Genomic DNA, 15512 nt, shown 5'->3' with positions numbered 1-15512 from the left:
TAATTTCCAGCATTTTGCTATTATAAGTAACACTTTAATAAATGTTTTTACACATAAATCATTGTTTGCATTTTAAGTTTTTTCCTTAGATTTGATTCCAGAAGTAGAAGTAATTATTTGGAAGGCTAGGAACAACTTTCTTTCTTGGGTTCTTGATATTTTCTTTTTTTTTCTTTTCTTTCTTTTTTTTGAGACGGAGTCTTGCTCTGTTGCCCAGGCTGGAGTGCAGTAGCATGATCTCGGCTTACTGCAACCTCTGCCTCCTGGGTTCAAGCAATTCTCTTGCCTTAGCCTCCTGGGTAGCTGGGACCACAGGCGCACGCCACCATGCGTGGATAATTTTTGTATTTTTAGTAGAGATGGGGTTTCGCCATGTTTGCCAGGCTGGTCTCGAACTCCTGACCTCAGGTAATCCGCCCACCTTGGCCTCCCAAAGTGCTGGGATTATAGGCATGAGCCTCTGTGCTTGGCCATGATATTTTCAAATATAAAAATTTTAATGTTTTACAATTAGAATATTTATTTTACTTCATTTTTACTAGTACCGTTGCAAGCTTTTAAAATTCTTGCTAAATGACAATACTGTTTTATCAGGATTTTACTTTTTATGTATGTATTTTTTTCTGAGACAGGTTATTGCTCTGTTGCCCAGGCTGGACTGCAGTAGCGTGATTGGCTCCTGCAGCCTTGACCTCCTGGGCTCAAGTGATTCTCCTGCCTCAGCCTCCTGAGTAGCTGGGACTACAGGTGCATGCCACCATACCTAACTAACTGTTATATTTTTTGTAGAGATGGGGTTTCACTATGTTCCCCAGCTGGTCTCAAACTCACGGGCTCAAGCAATCCTCCAGCCCCAGCCTCCAAAGTGTTGGAATTACAGGTGTGAGCCACAATGCCTGGCCAGTTTTTATTTCATATTAGTGATGGTGTTCTAGTATTTCTTTTTTTTTTTTTTCTTTTTGAGATGGAGTCTTGCTCTTGTCACCCAGACTGGAGTGCAGTGGCGCAATCTTGGCCCACTGCAACCTCCTCCTCCCGGGTTCAAGTGATTCTCCTGCTTCAGCCTCCTGAGTAGCTGGAATTACAGGCATGCGCCACCACGCCAGGCTAATTTTGTATTTTTAGTAGAGATGGGGTTCCTCCATGGTGGTCAGGCTGGTCTCGAACTCCCGACCTGAGGTGATCTGCCTGCCTTGTCCTCCCAAAGTGCTGGGATTACAGGCGTAAGCCACTGCACCCAGTTATACCTGGCATTTTTTTCTAGTGTTCAAACATTTAATTAAAAATTTAGAATCAGAATTTTTTAATATGCTAAGTTTTCAAATTAATTAGCATAGTGACTTATCTGCTAAAGTACCCCTTTGCCAGGGAGAGCTAGCTTGTATGTGTATGTAGAGAGAAGCAAGATAGAGATGGCAAGTGTGTTTTCACAGGGCAAACTTAAGTTTTGCAATTATTTTTCCATCAAAATCATGAACCACCTGTGAAACTATTCTAGCTAACTAGATAACTTATTCATATTTTATCCTAGTTCTCTTCCTCGGGAAGTAAAGAAGAGACTGCTTTTCAAGCTGTTATTCCTAAACAAATAGAGAGAAAAACCTGTGACCCTAAGGTAAAATTTGTGAAGAACATCGATTTCTTTAACCAACTATATTTTCTTTTCTGTTTAAAACAAAAAAACAAGTATCAGAGTTTTCACAGGCAGAAGGTTAGTAGCATAATAAATAAGTCTGGTTTTAAGAACAAGAAAAACTATTTAATGACTCCTGCCCCCGTTTTTGGTCTTAAACTTTCTCTATACTACTAATGAGCTAATAATAACAGTGTTTACATTATCCTTCCATACATAGGATACTCTAGGGGTTGGACACAAAGCCATGTAGAGTAAAATTAATGAATACTCTGTGGGGAACAAAATGAGTATCTTTATACCCTTTAACTTATTATAGTCTATTCTACCACTTATACTTCTGAGTATATAGAAGTATACGTAACCAACATCTAAGTAGTGCTACCTATTCTGTATCAAAAATTAACAAAGACAACAGCATAAAAATGGATGGGTTTTGTAAATAGCAGTTCTACTCCTAAAACCCAACACACCTCTGGAAGAGATCTACATGGCAGCATAGAAGGCAAGGTACCTATTTTGGCCAGGCATGGTGACTCATGCCTGTAATCCCAGTACTTTGGGAGGCCAAGGCGGGTGGATCACTTGAGGCCAGGAGTTCGAGACCAGCCTGGTCAACATGGCAAAACCCCATTTCTACTAAAAATACAAAAACTAGCTGGGTGTGGTGGTACACACCTGTAGTCCCAGCTACTCTGGAGGCTGAGGCATGAGCATCACTTGAACCTGGGAGGTGGAGGTTGCAGCGAGCCAACATTGTGCCACTGTGCTCCAGCCTGGGTGACAGAACGAAACTCTGTCTCAAAAAAAAAAAAAGTGGGGGAGGTAATGTACCTGTTTCCTTGTGGGGAGTATACATTACCCATCAGACAAAGCAGAAGCAGAAATATATAGAATCTTTAACAGTTGAGACTCATTTTTATTGCAATGTTTATTTTTAAATTCAGAAGAATATTTTCCACCAAAGTCCTATTAAAGGGGCATTTAAATTAGATTTTTCTTTCAAATGTGTGATTTACAGTTCTTCATTTTTGAATAAGAGTATATTCAAATTATATATTACTGTCATTTTGTTAGTTAAAAATGAATTAATCCTTTACCTACATTCCTTTGACTCTGTTACAGTCTTATTTTTCCACATTTTGGGTAGGCTTTACTTTGTATGGAGTAAAAAATCCTAGAACCCTCCAGGGGGCAGCAGAGAAAGCCATTTGAAGCCTGAAAACAGACTGAGTGAAAGAGCCTGTCTAAGGAACATGTCTACATTGGAATCACACTCTTAGGCTTTTGCTCTCAGAGCAGTAGGATATCACATCTTTCTACTGAGAGGCAGAGAGTCCACCACCCATCCTGCAGTTGAGCCTGATATTTTACAAAACCCCTAAGTAAAGAGAAATGCTGTTTACATTCTTTCTCATTGTTCCGTTTCTGTTACTGGCTGCTTATTTATTGCTTCCTGTATACCAAGTACTGTGTTAAATATAGGTGGTACCTAGATGAAGCAAAACATCTCTGCTCACAAGGGGCTTACGGTACAATTAGTACAGAAATAAGGAAAAACTTCATTGAAGTATGAAGTTGTGAGTCTATAATATATAGTATTGTATGTAATGCATAGTTATGTAATATATAGTGGAAGCATTGAGAAGCAACTAAATATTTCTGGTGTAATTAGCTATTATTATTATACTCATCTTTATGCTTGTAATAAAATTATACTTGTTCATTTTTTTCCCCCTCATTGGCTATAAATCATACTTTTTTTCTTTTTTTGAGATGGAATCTCTCTATGTCACCCAGGCTGGAGTGCAGTGGCGTGATCTCAGCTCACTGCAACCTCCAACTCCTAGGTTCAAGCAATTCTCCGGCCTCAGCCTCCCGAGTAGCTGAGACTACAGGCGTGCACCACCACGCCTGGCTAATTTTTTATATTTTTAGTAGAGACGGGGTTTCACCGTGTTGGTCAGGCTGATCTTGAACTCCTGACCTCAAGTGATCCACCCACCTTGGCCTCCCAAAGTGCAGGAATTACAGATGTGAGCCACCATGTCCAGCCTAAATCATACTTTTTAATGTTGAACTTAAATGTAGTTAAATCGATGCGCTTTGAATTTGTTACCCATAACGCATGTTTTAGGATAATAGGAGAATTTCCCGGTTTTCAGCATTAGTTCCTGGTATTTACAATAGTTCCTGTAATAAAAAGCTGAATTATGTATTATATTCTGTGTGTTTACTTTGTGACTATATATGTCAACATATAGTTATGCAGTTCTTATTTTTAATAATTTACCTGTAGCCTGTTGAGTTTCAAGGACATCAAGTAAAAGGATCAGCTACTAGTGGTGTAATGGTCAGAGGACACAGCTCACAGCTAGGATGCAGTCAGTTTCCAGATAGCACTGAGTATGAAAACTTTATGACAGAGACACCAGAGTTACCTAGCACGTGTATGCAGATTGACTTCTTGCAGGTAAAAATATTTTTATAGTTGCATTTTGCCAAATCATTTTCTTTATGTTAATACTACATTTTGTGAAAATAGTATAGTTGTTTGTACAGTTATAAGTTAAAAAGGAGTACAGTAAATTGACAAGAAGCATAATATCTCAAAAGTAAATAACAAAAGTATTTTACTTGAAAGATGTATTACTTTTTTAACATTGGGAGTTTAACAGATTACTTTTCACTCTAGAGAAGACTATAAATTCATGACAAAAGCGAACAGGTACATTACACAGAGAAAATACTCACCTGTTTAACATCTAATAGATTTTTTTTCTTCTGATATTTCCCTTCTCTCTTTAAATATGACACTGAGTACCTCTAGTTGCTACCAAAGGCAGATTTCTGGGGATGAAAATAGAGGTCATGAGGTTAGAATGATAAGCATGTATTTGAAACAGTGTTCATCAAAGAGATTTTTTTTTTAATTTCCCTTTTTGTCAAAGCATAATACATATTAGAAGAAATAAAGTAAAAAAAGCATAATACATATATGAAATAAGTAAATCACCACAAAGCATACTCATATAACCTCCACCTTTAACAAATAGAGCATTCTCAGCATCTCAGAAGCTCTCCTGCCCCTTTTCAATCACTACCCTTTTCACTTTTCCCTAAGATATCCACTGTCTTGACTTACAACCATCTATTAGTTTTGCTTTTAAAACTTTATATAAATAGAATCATACACAGTATATTCTTTGTGTCTGCCCTCTTTTGTTTAATATTGCAATTTTGAAATTCATTTATGTTGTTGCCTGTGGCTATAATTTATTCATTTTAATTGCTGGTGTAGTATTCTGTTGCATAAATATATCCCAATTTATCCATTCTTCAGATGTTTGTGTTATTTGTGTTAAGGGACTATTACAGATACTGCTGCTGTGAACATTCAAGTACCATCATGAACATGTACATATACACACATGCGTGACATACTTATGTTGGTTATATTACCTAGGAGTAGCATCATTGAGTCACTGGATAGGATATATTTACTTTTAGTACATAATGCAAAACTGATTTCCAAAGTGGTTTTTATAATTTACATTTCCATTAGGAGTGTATGAGAGTGCCCATCACTCTACATCTTTACCAACACTTGATGCTGACTGTTTTTGGTTTTCAATTTTAGCTATTCTGGTGGGTATATATTGGTACTTCAGTTGTAGTTTTAATTTGCATTTTCCTGCCTGATAGTGAGGTTGGGACCTTTTTTGTATGCCTGTTGGCCATCTCTTTATCCTCTTTGATGTAGTGCCTGTTCAGCTTTCTTCCTTGTTTTTTTTTGAGACAGAGTTTTGCTCTTGTTGCCCAGACTGGAGTGCAATGGCGTGATCTTGGCTCACTGCAACCTCTGCCTCCTGGGTTCAAGCGATTCTCCTGCCTCAGCCTCCCAAGTAGCTGGGATTACAGGCATGCGCCACTGAGCCCAGCTAATTTGTATTTTTAGTAGAGATGGGGTTTCTCCATGTTGGTCAGGCTGGTCTCGAACTCCTGACCTCAGGTGATCTGCCTGCCTCGTCCTCCCAAAGTGCTGGGATTACAGGCGTGAGCCACCATGCCTGGCCTCTTCCTCATTTTTTAATTGACATGCTTATCTTTTAAAAAATTTTCTGGAATTCCATGTTGGTCAGGCTGGTCTCAAACTCCTAGCCTCAAGTGATCTGCCTGCCTCGGCCTCCCAAAGTGCTGGGATTACAGGCATGAGCCACTACTCCCGGCTGCCCAGCTAATTTTTAAAATTTTTTTGAGATGTTGTTTCACCAGGTTGCTGCTGGTTTTGAACTCCTGGGCTCAAACGATCTTCCTGCCTCAGCCTCCCAAAGTGTTGGGATTATAGGTGTGAACCACCACGCCTGGCCTAGTTTATCTTTTTTTTTGAGATGGAGTCTTGCTCTGTTGCCCAGGCTGGAGTGCAGTGGCGTGATTTTGCCTCACTGCAACCTCTGCTGTTGGGGTGATCAGACCCAACACCAGGTTGTAGGGGTGACGAAGTCTGGCAGAGTCAAAGGATTGAGAAAAAGACAGTATGAGAAGTAAAGCTGGGACCAGGTGGCCATCGCGATCATGGAGGCTGCGAAGGCCCGGATCTCTGGGAGCCCACGCTATTTATTGGTAATCCAACAGCGAAACAGGTGGTGAGAATGTGGAGGTCAAAAGGGCAGGCACATGATCTACAGCTGTGACAGTTTAGCATTTATAAGGAACATGTTCTGCTACTTGAGATAATGGGAATAGGAGCCTAGGAGGGCTAGAAGCAAGGAGCCAGCAAGTCTACACACATTCCAGAGGACATTATGTCAGTCCTCTAGAATGACATACCTACCTCAGTTTCCCTCCCAACACTCAGCTTTTTCCCAACACTCCGCCTCCTGGGTTCAAGTCATTCTCCTGCGTCAGCCTCCCAAGTAGCTGGGATTACAGGTGCCCACCACCACGCCAGCTAATTTTTGTATTTTTAGTAGAGACGGGGTTTCACCATGTTGGCCAGGCAGGACTTGAACTCCTGACCTCGTGATCCACTTGCTTCGGCCTCCCAAAGTACTGGGATTACAGGAGTAATCCACCACACCTGGCCCTAGTTTATCATTTTTAATGTAATTTATTTGCTGTTTCCTTTACGATTAGTGCTTTTGTATCTTAAGAAATCTTTCTCTGGACAACAAGGTGACTCACACCTGTAATCCCAGCACTTCAGGAGCCTGAAGCAGGAGGATCACTTAAGGCAAGGAATTCAAGACCAGCCTGGGCAACATAGTGAGACTCGGTCCCTACAAAAAAAATTTAAAAATTAGGTAGATGTCATGATGTGTGCCTCTAGTCCCAGCTACCTGGCAGGCTGAGGTAGGAGGATCGCTTGAGCCTGGGAGATTGAGGCTGCCTTGAGCCGTGATCATGCCACCACACTGGGTGACAGAGTGAGATCCTGTATCAAAGAAAAAAAAACATTTCTCTACCTCAAGATCATGAAGATATTCTCTCATATTATCTTGTACAAGCTTTATTAATTTACATTTCACATTTTGATCTACAGTTTACCTGTAATTGATTTTTATGTATTGAGTACATTTTATGTAAAGTTACATGTTTTCTCCATATGAATATTCAGTTGACCCAGCACCATTTATTGAAAAAGCTATCTTCATTCCTTTGCCATGAATCAAGGGTCCATATATTAAGGGTCTCTTATTAGTTTCTCTTCTGATTTATTGGTCTGCAATTTCAGAAGTCACAAAGCATGTGTTTTCTTTCTTTCTTCCTTTTTTTTTTTTTTTTTTTTTTTTGAGACGGAGTCTTGCTCTGTCGCCCAGGCTGGAGTGCAGTGGCGCGATCTCGGCTCACTGCAAGCTCCGCCTCCTGGGTTCACGCCATTCTCCTGCCTCAGCCTCCCGAGTAGCTGGGACTACAGGCGCCCGCCACCACGGCCCGCTAATTTTTAGTATTTTTAGTAGAGACGGGGTTTCACCGTGTTAGCCAGGATGGTCTCAATCTCCTGACCTCGTGATCCACCCGCCTCGGCCTCCCAAAGTGCTGGGATTACAGGCGTGAGCCACCGCGCCCGGCCCTCTTCCTTTTTTTTTTAAACAGAATCTCACTGTGTCACCCAGGCTGAAGTGCAGTGGCATTATACAGGCTCATTGCAGCTTCAAACTCCTGGGCTCAAGTGATCCTCCCTCCACAGCCTCCCAAGTAGCTGAGACTGTAGGCACACACCACCATGCCTGGCTAATTTTTTTTTTTTTTTTTTTTAGACACAGGGTCTTGCTATTATTGCCAGGCTGGTCTCAAACTCCTGACTCAAGCAGTCCTCTCACCTTGGTCTTCCAAAGTGCTGGGACTGTAGGTGTGAGCCACAGTGGCTGGCCTATGTACTTTCTACATATCTTTAAATCTTCCCACCTTATTCTTCTCGTTTTTTTACATTTGCATATATGTTTAGAACTAGCTTAATGGTTTTCACACATACACACAAGCTGGGAATTTGGATGAAATTCCATTGCGCATGTCAATTTTGGGCAGAATTAACATTTTTATAATATGTTATTGATAAATTTTCAATATTATAAAAATATTTCCCTTTATTTCAATCTGCTGCAATATCTTCCAGTAATGTTTTACAGTTTTGGTATAGAGGTTCTCTATATATTATTTGTATATTTGATTTGTAGGAGCTCTTTGCTCTTTACATACTAAGAAAATTAACCCTTTGTCATTTTTTTCCACTACATTAGTGCTTTGACTCTGATTTTTTTGTTTTTGAGAAGGAGCCTCACTCTGTTGCCCAAGCTGGAGTGCAGTGGCATGATATCAGCTCACTGCAACCTCTGTCTCCCAGGCTCAAGTGATTCCCCCACCTTAGCCTCCTGAGTAGCTGGGACTACAGGTACACACCACCAAACCTCACTAATTTTTAAATTTTTTATAGAGATAGGGTTTTACCATGTTGCCCAGGCTGGTCTTGAACTCCTGGGCTCAACCGATACACCTGCCTTGACCCCCCAAAGTGTTGGGATTCTAGGCATCTGACACCGTGACTGGCCTGATTATGATTTTTCTAAAATTAAATGTTTTAATTTATGTAATCAGATTTGTCAGTGTTTTTTGTGATTTCTGGAGCTCAGAACTCTTTAAGTATTCACTTAATGTTTTTAATTAAAACATTATTTTATTATTAATTAATAAAAGCACCTTGATGCTTTTAATAACTATTATGGTTTTGCACTGTCTTTAACAAGAGCTAATGATTACAGTGGCTACAGTAAAATTAGTTGTTTCTGAATCCCTCCTTTATATTCTTCCAGGTACCTATAATATTAATAGCTATATTATAACTTTAAGATAAATATATATTCAATGTTTTCGTTATTATAAATGTTTTAATATTTTCACTGCTGAGCCAATTGGTATACTATGATTAGATTTTCTTCCCTTTATAACTTCGGGTTTTTCCGGTTGATAATTGTCTCTTTGTAAAATTTGCTTAGTGTTTTTTGAATACTGGGGCAAAGTTTTTCCATACCCTCAAAAAGCTGTATAAAATACTCCTTAATACAGGAATTCACACATACTTTTCATATAATCTGTGTCAGTTCCATTATTTTCCTATGGCATCTTTTCCAGGTTTTTCATCTGCCTGCTTCAGTATGCACTGTATAATTGACAACTTAAGAATGCCCATTGCCGCCTTCCTAGCATGAGTTGCTTACATCTTGAACACCATGTCTCCTTTCTTGTTATGCTGGAGTACATCTTTGAATACCTCCAAAGAAAGGGAGCAAGGGGAGATAAAATTTGGGAGACTTTGCATGTTGAAAATGGTTTTTTTTGCTTTCATACTTGATCGATAGTTTGACTTAGTGTAGAGTTTGGATATGATCTGCTTTATTCTTTTTTTTTTTTTTTTTTAGTGTGTGTGTGTGTGTGTGTGTGTGGGTACATTTTGAGACAGTCTGGCTCTGTCACCCAGGCCGGAGTGAAGTGGCACAATCTCGGCTCACTGCAACCTCTGCCTCCCAGGCTTAAGTGATTCTCCTGCCTCAGCCTCCCGAGTAGCTGGGGCCACAGGCACGCACCACCACGCCCAGCTAATTTTTTTTTGGTATTTTTAGTAGAGACAGGGTTTCTCCATCTTGGCCAGGCTGGTCTTTAACTCCTGACCTCAAATGATCCACTCACCTCAGCCTCCAAAAGTGCTGGGATTACAGGAGTGAACCACTGCGCCCACTTCTTTGTAATTTAAATTTAGCAGTGCCTTCTCTCTCTAGAATTATTATTACTATTACTATTATTATTATTAGAGACAAGGTCTCACTCTCTTGCTTAGGCTGGAGTGCAGTGGCACAATTATAACTCACTGTAGCCTCAAACTCCTGGGCCCAAGCCAACCTCCTGCCTCAGCCTCCTGGGTAGCTGGGATTACAGATGCACACCACCACACCTGGCTAATTTTTAAAAACTTTTTCTAGAGATGGGGTCTTCCTATGTTTTCTGGGTCTCAAACTCCTACCCTCAAGTGTTCCTGCTGCCTCAGCCTCCCAAAGTGCTGGGATTATAGGTGTGAGCACAGTGCCTGACCCTCCCTCTAGAATTTTTTTTTTTTTTTTTTTTTTTTTTAGATGGAGTCTGGCTCTGTCACCCAGACTGGAGTGCAGTGGTGTGATCTCGGCTCACTGCAACCTCCGCCTCTTGGGTTCAAGTGATTATTCTGCCTCAGCCTCCCAAGAAGCTGGGACTACAGGCGTGCACCACCACACCTGGCTAATTTTTGTATTTTTAATGGAGACAGGGTTTCACTATGTTGACCAGGATGGCCTCAAACTTCTGACCTTAAGTGATCGCCTGTCTCAGCCTCCCAAAGTGCTAGGATTACAGGCATGAGCTGCTGTGCCTGGCACAGAAACTTTTAATAACTTCAAAAAAATTCCTGACCATGCACAGTGGCCTCCCAAAGTGCTAGATAATCCCAGCACTTGGGGAGGTCGAGGTGGGCAGATCACCTGAGCTCAGGAGTTCAAGACCATCCTGGGCAACGGGGCAAAACCCTGTCTCTACACAAAATTAAAAATTAGCCAGGCGTGGTGGCATGTGCCTGTAATCCCAGCTACTTGGGAGGCTAAGGCAGGAGAATCCCTTGAGCCTGGGAGGCAGAGGTTGCAGTGAGCTGAGATTGTGTCAGTGCCCTCCAGCTTGGGCAACAGAGTGAGACCCAGTTTCCAACAACAACAACAAAAATCCTGATATTCTGAAATTTCGCTGTCATGTGCTTTCCTTCAGGTTTCATTAATACACTGTACTCAGTGGGTCTTTTCATCCTGTAAATACAAATCTACTTGTCTTATGAAACTTTTTAAAAAATATATTTCTTTGTTGCTTTTTCCCCCCAGTGTTTTCTAGATTTTCTTTCTGGAATCTTTTATCAAATATTTTAGTCCATTGTATCCTACTTTCAGCAACACCTGTGGCCTTCAGTTTCTGAGCCCTTCCATGGTTATTGGGGCAAATCAGTTTACTTCTTATTGGGCTTTCCTTTACTAGGTGCTTTGGTTAGATTTTCTTGATATTGCCAAGTCTATACTATTCCCCATCCTCTTAATATTGTATTGTAATTCAGGATTGCCATTGCTTCTTAGTTTCATCAAAGATGGAGTTTCTGTTTCTCATCCTCTGTATTTTTTGAGAGGAGAACAAAATTTAGAGGTATTCCATATTGAAAAAGAAACTTATGTCCATTATTTTTATTTCTAGTTATTGTTATCTACATCAGTTATGATTATATGCTTTATATTCTGAGTTTACAAAAATGTTCTAAAACAAAATGATTAGATCTGCAAACAGACAAGTGCTTTTTTGAATAAGCGTGACATTGCTTGCACGTAGCAATCTCTGGACTTACAAAAAATTCTGTATTTTTATCAAATTCTGAGATACTACCACTGTAAAAAGCACCAGTTTGTTATACAGCACTAAGAAAGAAGAGTAGTCATTTAGACATTACACAATGTTTTATGTCCTAGACTTTAAAAACATTATAAAATATTTACTGTGGTGAAAACCATATATCATAAAATTTACTATTTCAACCAGTCCAGTAGTGTTAAGTATACTTACGTTGTTTTGAAATGGATCTCCAGAACTTTTTAATCTTCACTTAGACTTCTAATGTTATATTTATTGAAAGAATGCTTTTAAGCTTATTTGGGCATACATATATTTTGATATATATATAAATACACACACACACACACACATATATACACACAAACATATATATTTATGTTTTGTAGAGACTGGCTCTCACTATGTCGCCCAGGCTGGTCTCCTATCCTCAAGCGATCCTTTTGCCTTCACCTTCCAAAGTGCAGGGTTTATAGACGTGAGCCACTATGCTGGGTTGGGCACAGTTTTTAATTGTATATTACACTGCTTTGTTCTCTTGCCTTTCTTTGAACATAATAATTTTTTATTCAGGGCTAAATCATAGTATAATCTTTTGAAGACATTTAAACAGCAAAATTACTTAGAACGTGTTTGATATTAGTAATGCACAGACCAATTCATATTTAAGTGATTATTAAGATGAACAGCATGACTAATTTGCATACATTTGCACATGTACAGGCAATGACAACTATGTCACAACTGTTGCCTGTGCTATAGAGATGTAAAAATGTCATCACTTTTAAAGTATTTCCCTATTTCAAAGACATTAAAATGTAAAAAATGTGAATCATAAGAATTTTATATTTTTAGTAGAGATGGAGTTTCACCATGTTGGCCAGGCTGGTCTTGAACTCCTGACCTCAGGTGATCTGCCTGCCTCAGCCTCCCAAAGTGCTAGGGATTACAGGCGTGAGTCACCGCACCTGGCCTGTGGAGTAATTTTTGTTAAAATCTAACAAAACGTAGATGACTGCTTTCTTTGTCATTTAAAGATGTTTTGATCTTTGCAATATGACAGGAAACGAAACATGCATAATTATAAAGGAAGAAATAGAATTAAAATAACCAATTAAAACTTGGAAGTTTAGAAGGGATTTTAGAAAGGACCTGAAGACAAGATAAACTTGAAAAATTAGGCCAGGTGTGGTGGCTCACACCTGTAATCCCAGCACTTTGGGGGGCTGAGGTGGGCAGATCATTTGAGGTCAGGAGTTCGAGACCAGCCAGGCCAACATGGTAAAACCCCATCTCTACCAAAAATACAAAAATTAGCTGGGCATGGTGGCATGTGCCTGTAATCCTAGCTACTTGGGAGACTGAGGCAGGAGAATCGCTTGAACCTGGGAGGTGGAGGTTGCTGTGAGCTAAGATCATGCCACTGCACTCTAGCCTGGGTGACAGAGCGAGTCTCTGTCTCAAAAAAAAAAAAAAAAAAACCAAAACGAAAACAAAAAACTTAAAAAATTAATAGTTTTCCTAACCAATTAGAAAATACAGTAGAAAAAGAGTCCCAACAATAGTAACAAATGATATTTGTTAGAAATGTGCAGGACATGTGTAAAATAGACTATGAAATTTACTGTTGAATATAAAATTTGTGAATAAATAAAAATTCAAAAGTACTTATTGAATACCTTCTGTGGGTCAGAAGACTTGTAAGACTTGGTTGGGTATAGATTGATGGACAAACCAGATATGACCTTAAAGGTCAGCAGGGGGAGGGAGATGTTAATCAGGAGAATAAACAAACAAACAAATAAATTGAGATAATTGCTATGTAGGAAATCTGTGAAAGTACTCTCAAATTATAAGGGAATCTACTTTAGAATGGGTGATTAGGCTGGGCACGGTGGCTCACACCTGTAATCTTAGCACTCAGGGAGGCCAAAGCGGGAGGATTGCTTGAGCCCAGGAGTTCAAGTGAGAACAGCCTGGGCAACAGGGAATCCCCATCTCTAAAAATTAGCCAGGTGTGGTGTCACACAACTGTAGTCCCAGCTACTCAGGAGGCGGGGGTGGGACGATCAATTGATCCTGGGAGGTTAAGGCTGTAGTGAGCTGTGATCCCACCACTGCATTCCAGCCTGAGCGACAGAGCAAGACCTGTCTTAAAATAAATAGATAAATAAATAATAAAATGGGTGATAAAGGAGGGCTTCTCCAGCATTGGCAACAGTGAGGGACTGAGCATACCATGCAAAGAAACAGCATGTGTAAATTCCCTGAGATTGAAAAGTTGAGTGAGTTTGAGGAAGTGAAAGAAGGCCAAGGTATCTGGATTGTGGTGAATGAAACAGAAAATGGTAATTAATGAGGCTGGACAGGTCAGCTGGGCCAGACATAGACATAGAGTCTTCAGGCCAGGTTCAGAATAAAATCAAAACTTTGATTTTTATTGTGCGTGCCACTGGGAAATCACTGAAGGATGCAGCATGAAGTGACATGATTCAATTTATATTTTTAAAGTTTTTGCTGGCTGCTATATAGAAGATGGCTTGGATGGACACAGTGGTAGAAGCAGAGAAACCAGTTAAGAGAATGCTTTGATGATAGTGAATTGAAGTAGGGATTGTGGCAGTGAAAGTATAGTGGAGTTGGTGGGTTTAAGACAAATCTTGGAGGTAGAATCATGGATGTTACTGGATTAAATGTAAGGAGTAGGGTGAAAGAAAGGGAGAAGAAAAACAACTGGGCAGACTGAGGCAATTTTCATTGAGTAAAGCAAGATGGGGAAGTGTATTAGTTTGCTAGGGTTGCCATAACAAAATACCACAGGCTAGTTGGCTTAAACAACAGAAATTAATTTTCTCACAGTCTGAAAGCTAGAAGTCCAAGATCAAGGTTCCAGCCAATTCTGTTTCTGATGAGCCCCTCTTCATGGCTTACAGATAGCTGCCTTCTCCCTGTGTCCTTACGTGTCCTTTTCTTGTGTGCATTTGAAGAGAGAGAATTCTCTGTTGTCTCTTTTTGTAAGGTAACTAATTCAGTTGGGTAAGGGCCCCACTCTTATGACCTCATTTAACCCTAGTTATCTCCTAAAGGCTGTGTCTTCAAATATAATCACATTGGAGGTTAAGGCTTCAACATATACATTTTTTGTGGGTACATAATTCTCTCCATAGCAGGGAGGAGCAGGTTTGGTGAATACATAAGAATAAATAAATAATACCTGTGAGACCATCAAATAGAGATGCTAAGTAAGAAGTTGGGTACATGAGTCTGATTTAGAGGAGATATTTGTGGAGTCATTTGCACAAAGAAAAGTTTAAAGCAATAAGAGCGGATGGATTCATTTAAAGAGAGCATAGAGAATGGGTTATATTTGTATCAAGAATTAGGATAGAGAGAGTTATGTGAATTATTATTGAGACATCCAATAAAATGAGGACAGAAATATGTCCATTTCATTTAGCAACTTGGAGGTCAGTGGTGACCTTGGCAAGAGCAATTTCAATGAAATAGGGTAAGAATTAGTTTAGAGTCATTTAAAAAGTGAATGAGGCCTGGCGTGGTGGCTCACACCTGTAATCCTAGCACTTTGGGAGGCCGAGTCGGGTGGATCACCTGAGGTCAGAAGTTTGAGACCAGCCTGGCCAACATGGTGAAACCCCGTCTCTACTAAAAGCACAAAAATTAGCCTGGGGTGGTGGCACACACCTGTAGTCCCAGCTACTCAGGAGCCTGAGGCACGAGAATTGCTTGTACCTGGGAGGTAGAAGTTGCAGTGAGCCGAGATCACGCCACTGCACTCCAGCCTGGGCAACAGAGTGAGACTTGATCTCAAAAAAAAAAAAAAGAATGAATGAGAGGTAAGAAAATGGAGACCATGTATGTAGCAAACTCCTTAAAATGAGCATATTTATTTAATCAGTCACTCATTTGACAAATATTTCTTGAGCAATGCCTGTTATGTTACACTGTTCTTGGTGTA

The 15512-nt window shown here is 39.9% G+C and overlaps 1 protein-coding gene across 15 annotated transcripts in view; it reads left to right on the top strand.

Moving 5' to 3' along the window:
* ZGRF1 (zinc finger GRF-type containing 1) overlaps positions 1–15512 on the top strand; it is a 96905-nt gene that overhangs the window by 29149 nt on the left and 52244 nt on the right. For 7 of the 15 annotated variants that reach the window (XM_055385189.2, XM_031010028.3, XM_055385196.2 and 4 more), the window contains 2 exons: positions 1532–1615; positions 3933–4106. The exons of 2 other annotated variants lie outside the window; for them this stretch is intronic. In XM_055385189.2, coding sequence (XP_055241164.2) covers positions 1532–1615; positions 3933–4106 — 258 coding nt within the window. The remainder of the gene's footprint in view (positions 1–1531; positions 1616–3932; positions 4107–15512) is intronic. 6 more of the 15 variants (XM_055385192.2, XM_055385191.2, XM_055385197.2 and 3 more) reach the window with 2 other exon arrangements.

This window comes from Gorilla gorilla, chromosome 3 (genome assembly GCF_029281585.2).
Source record: "Gorilla gorilla gorilla isolate KB3781 chromosome 3, NHGRI_mGorGor1-v2.1_pri, whole genome shotgun sequence".
NCBI classification, from domain to species: domain Eukaryota; kingdom Metazoa; phylum Chordata; class Mammalia; order Primates; family Hominidae; genus Gorilla; species Gorilla gorilla.
This window is presented reverse-complemented; position numbering and strand designations above follow the sequence as displayed.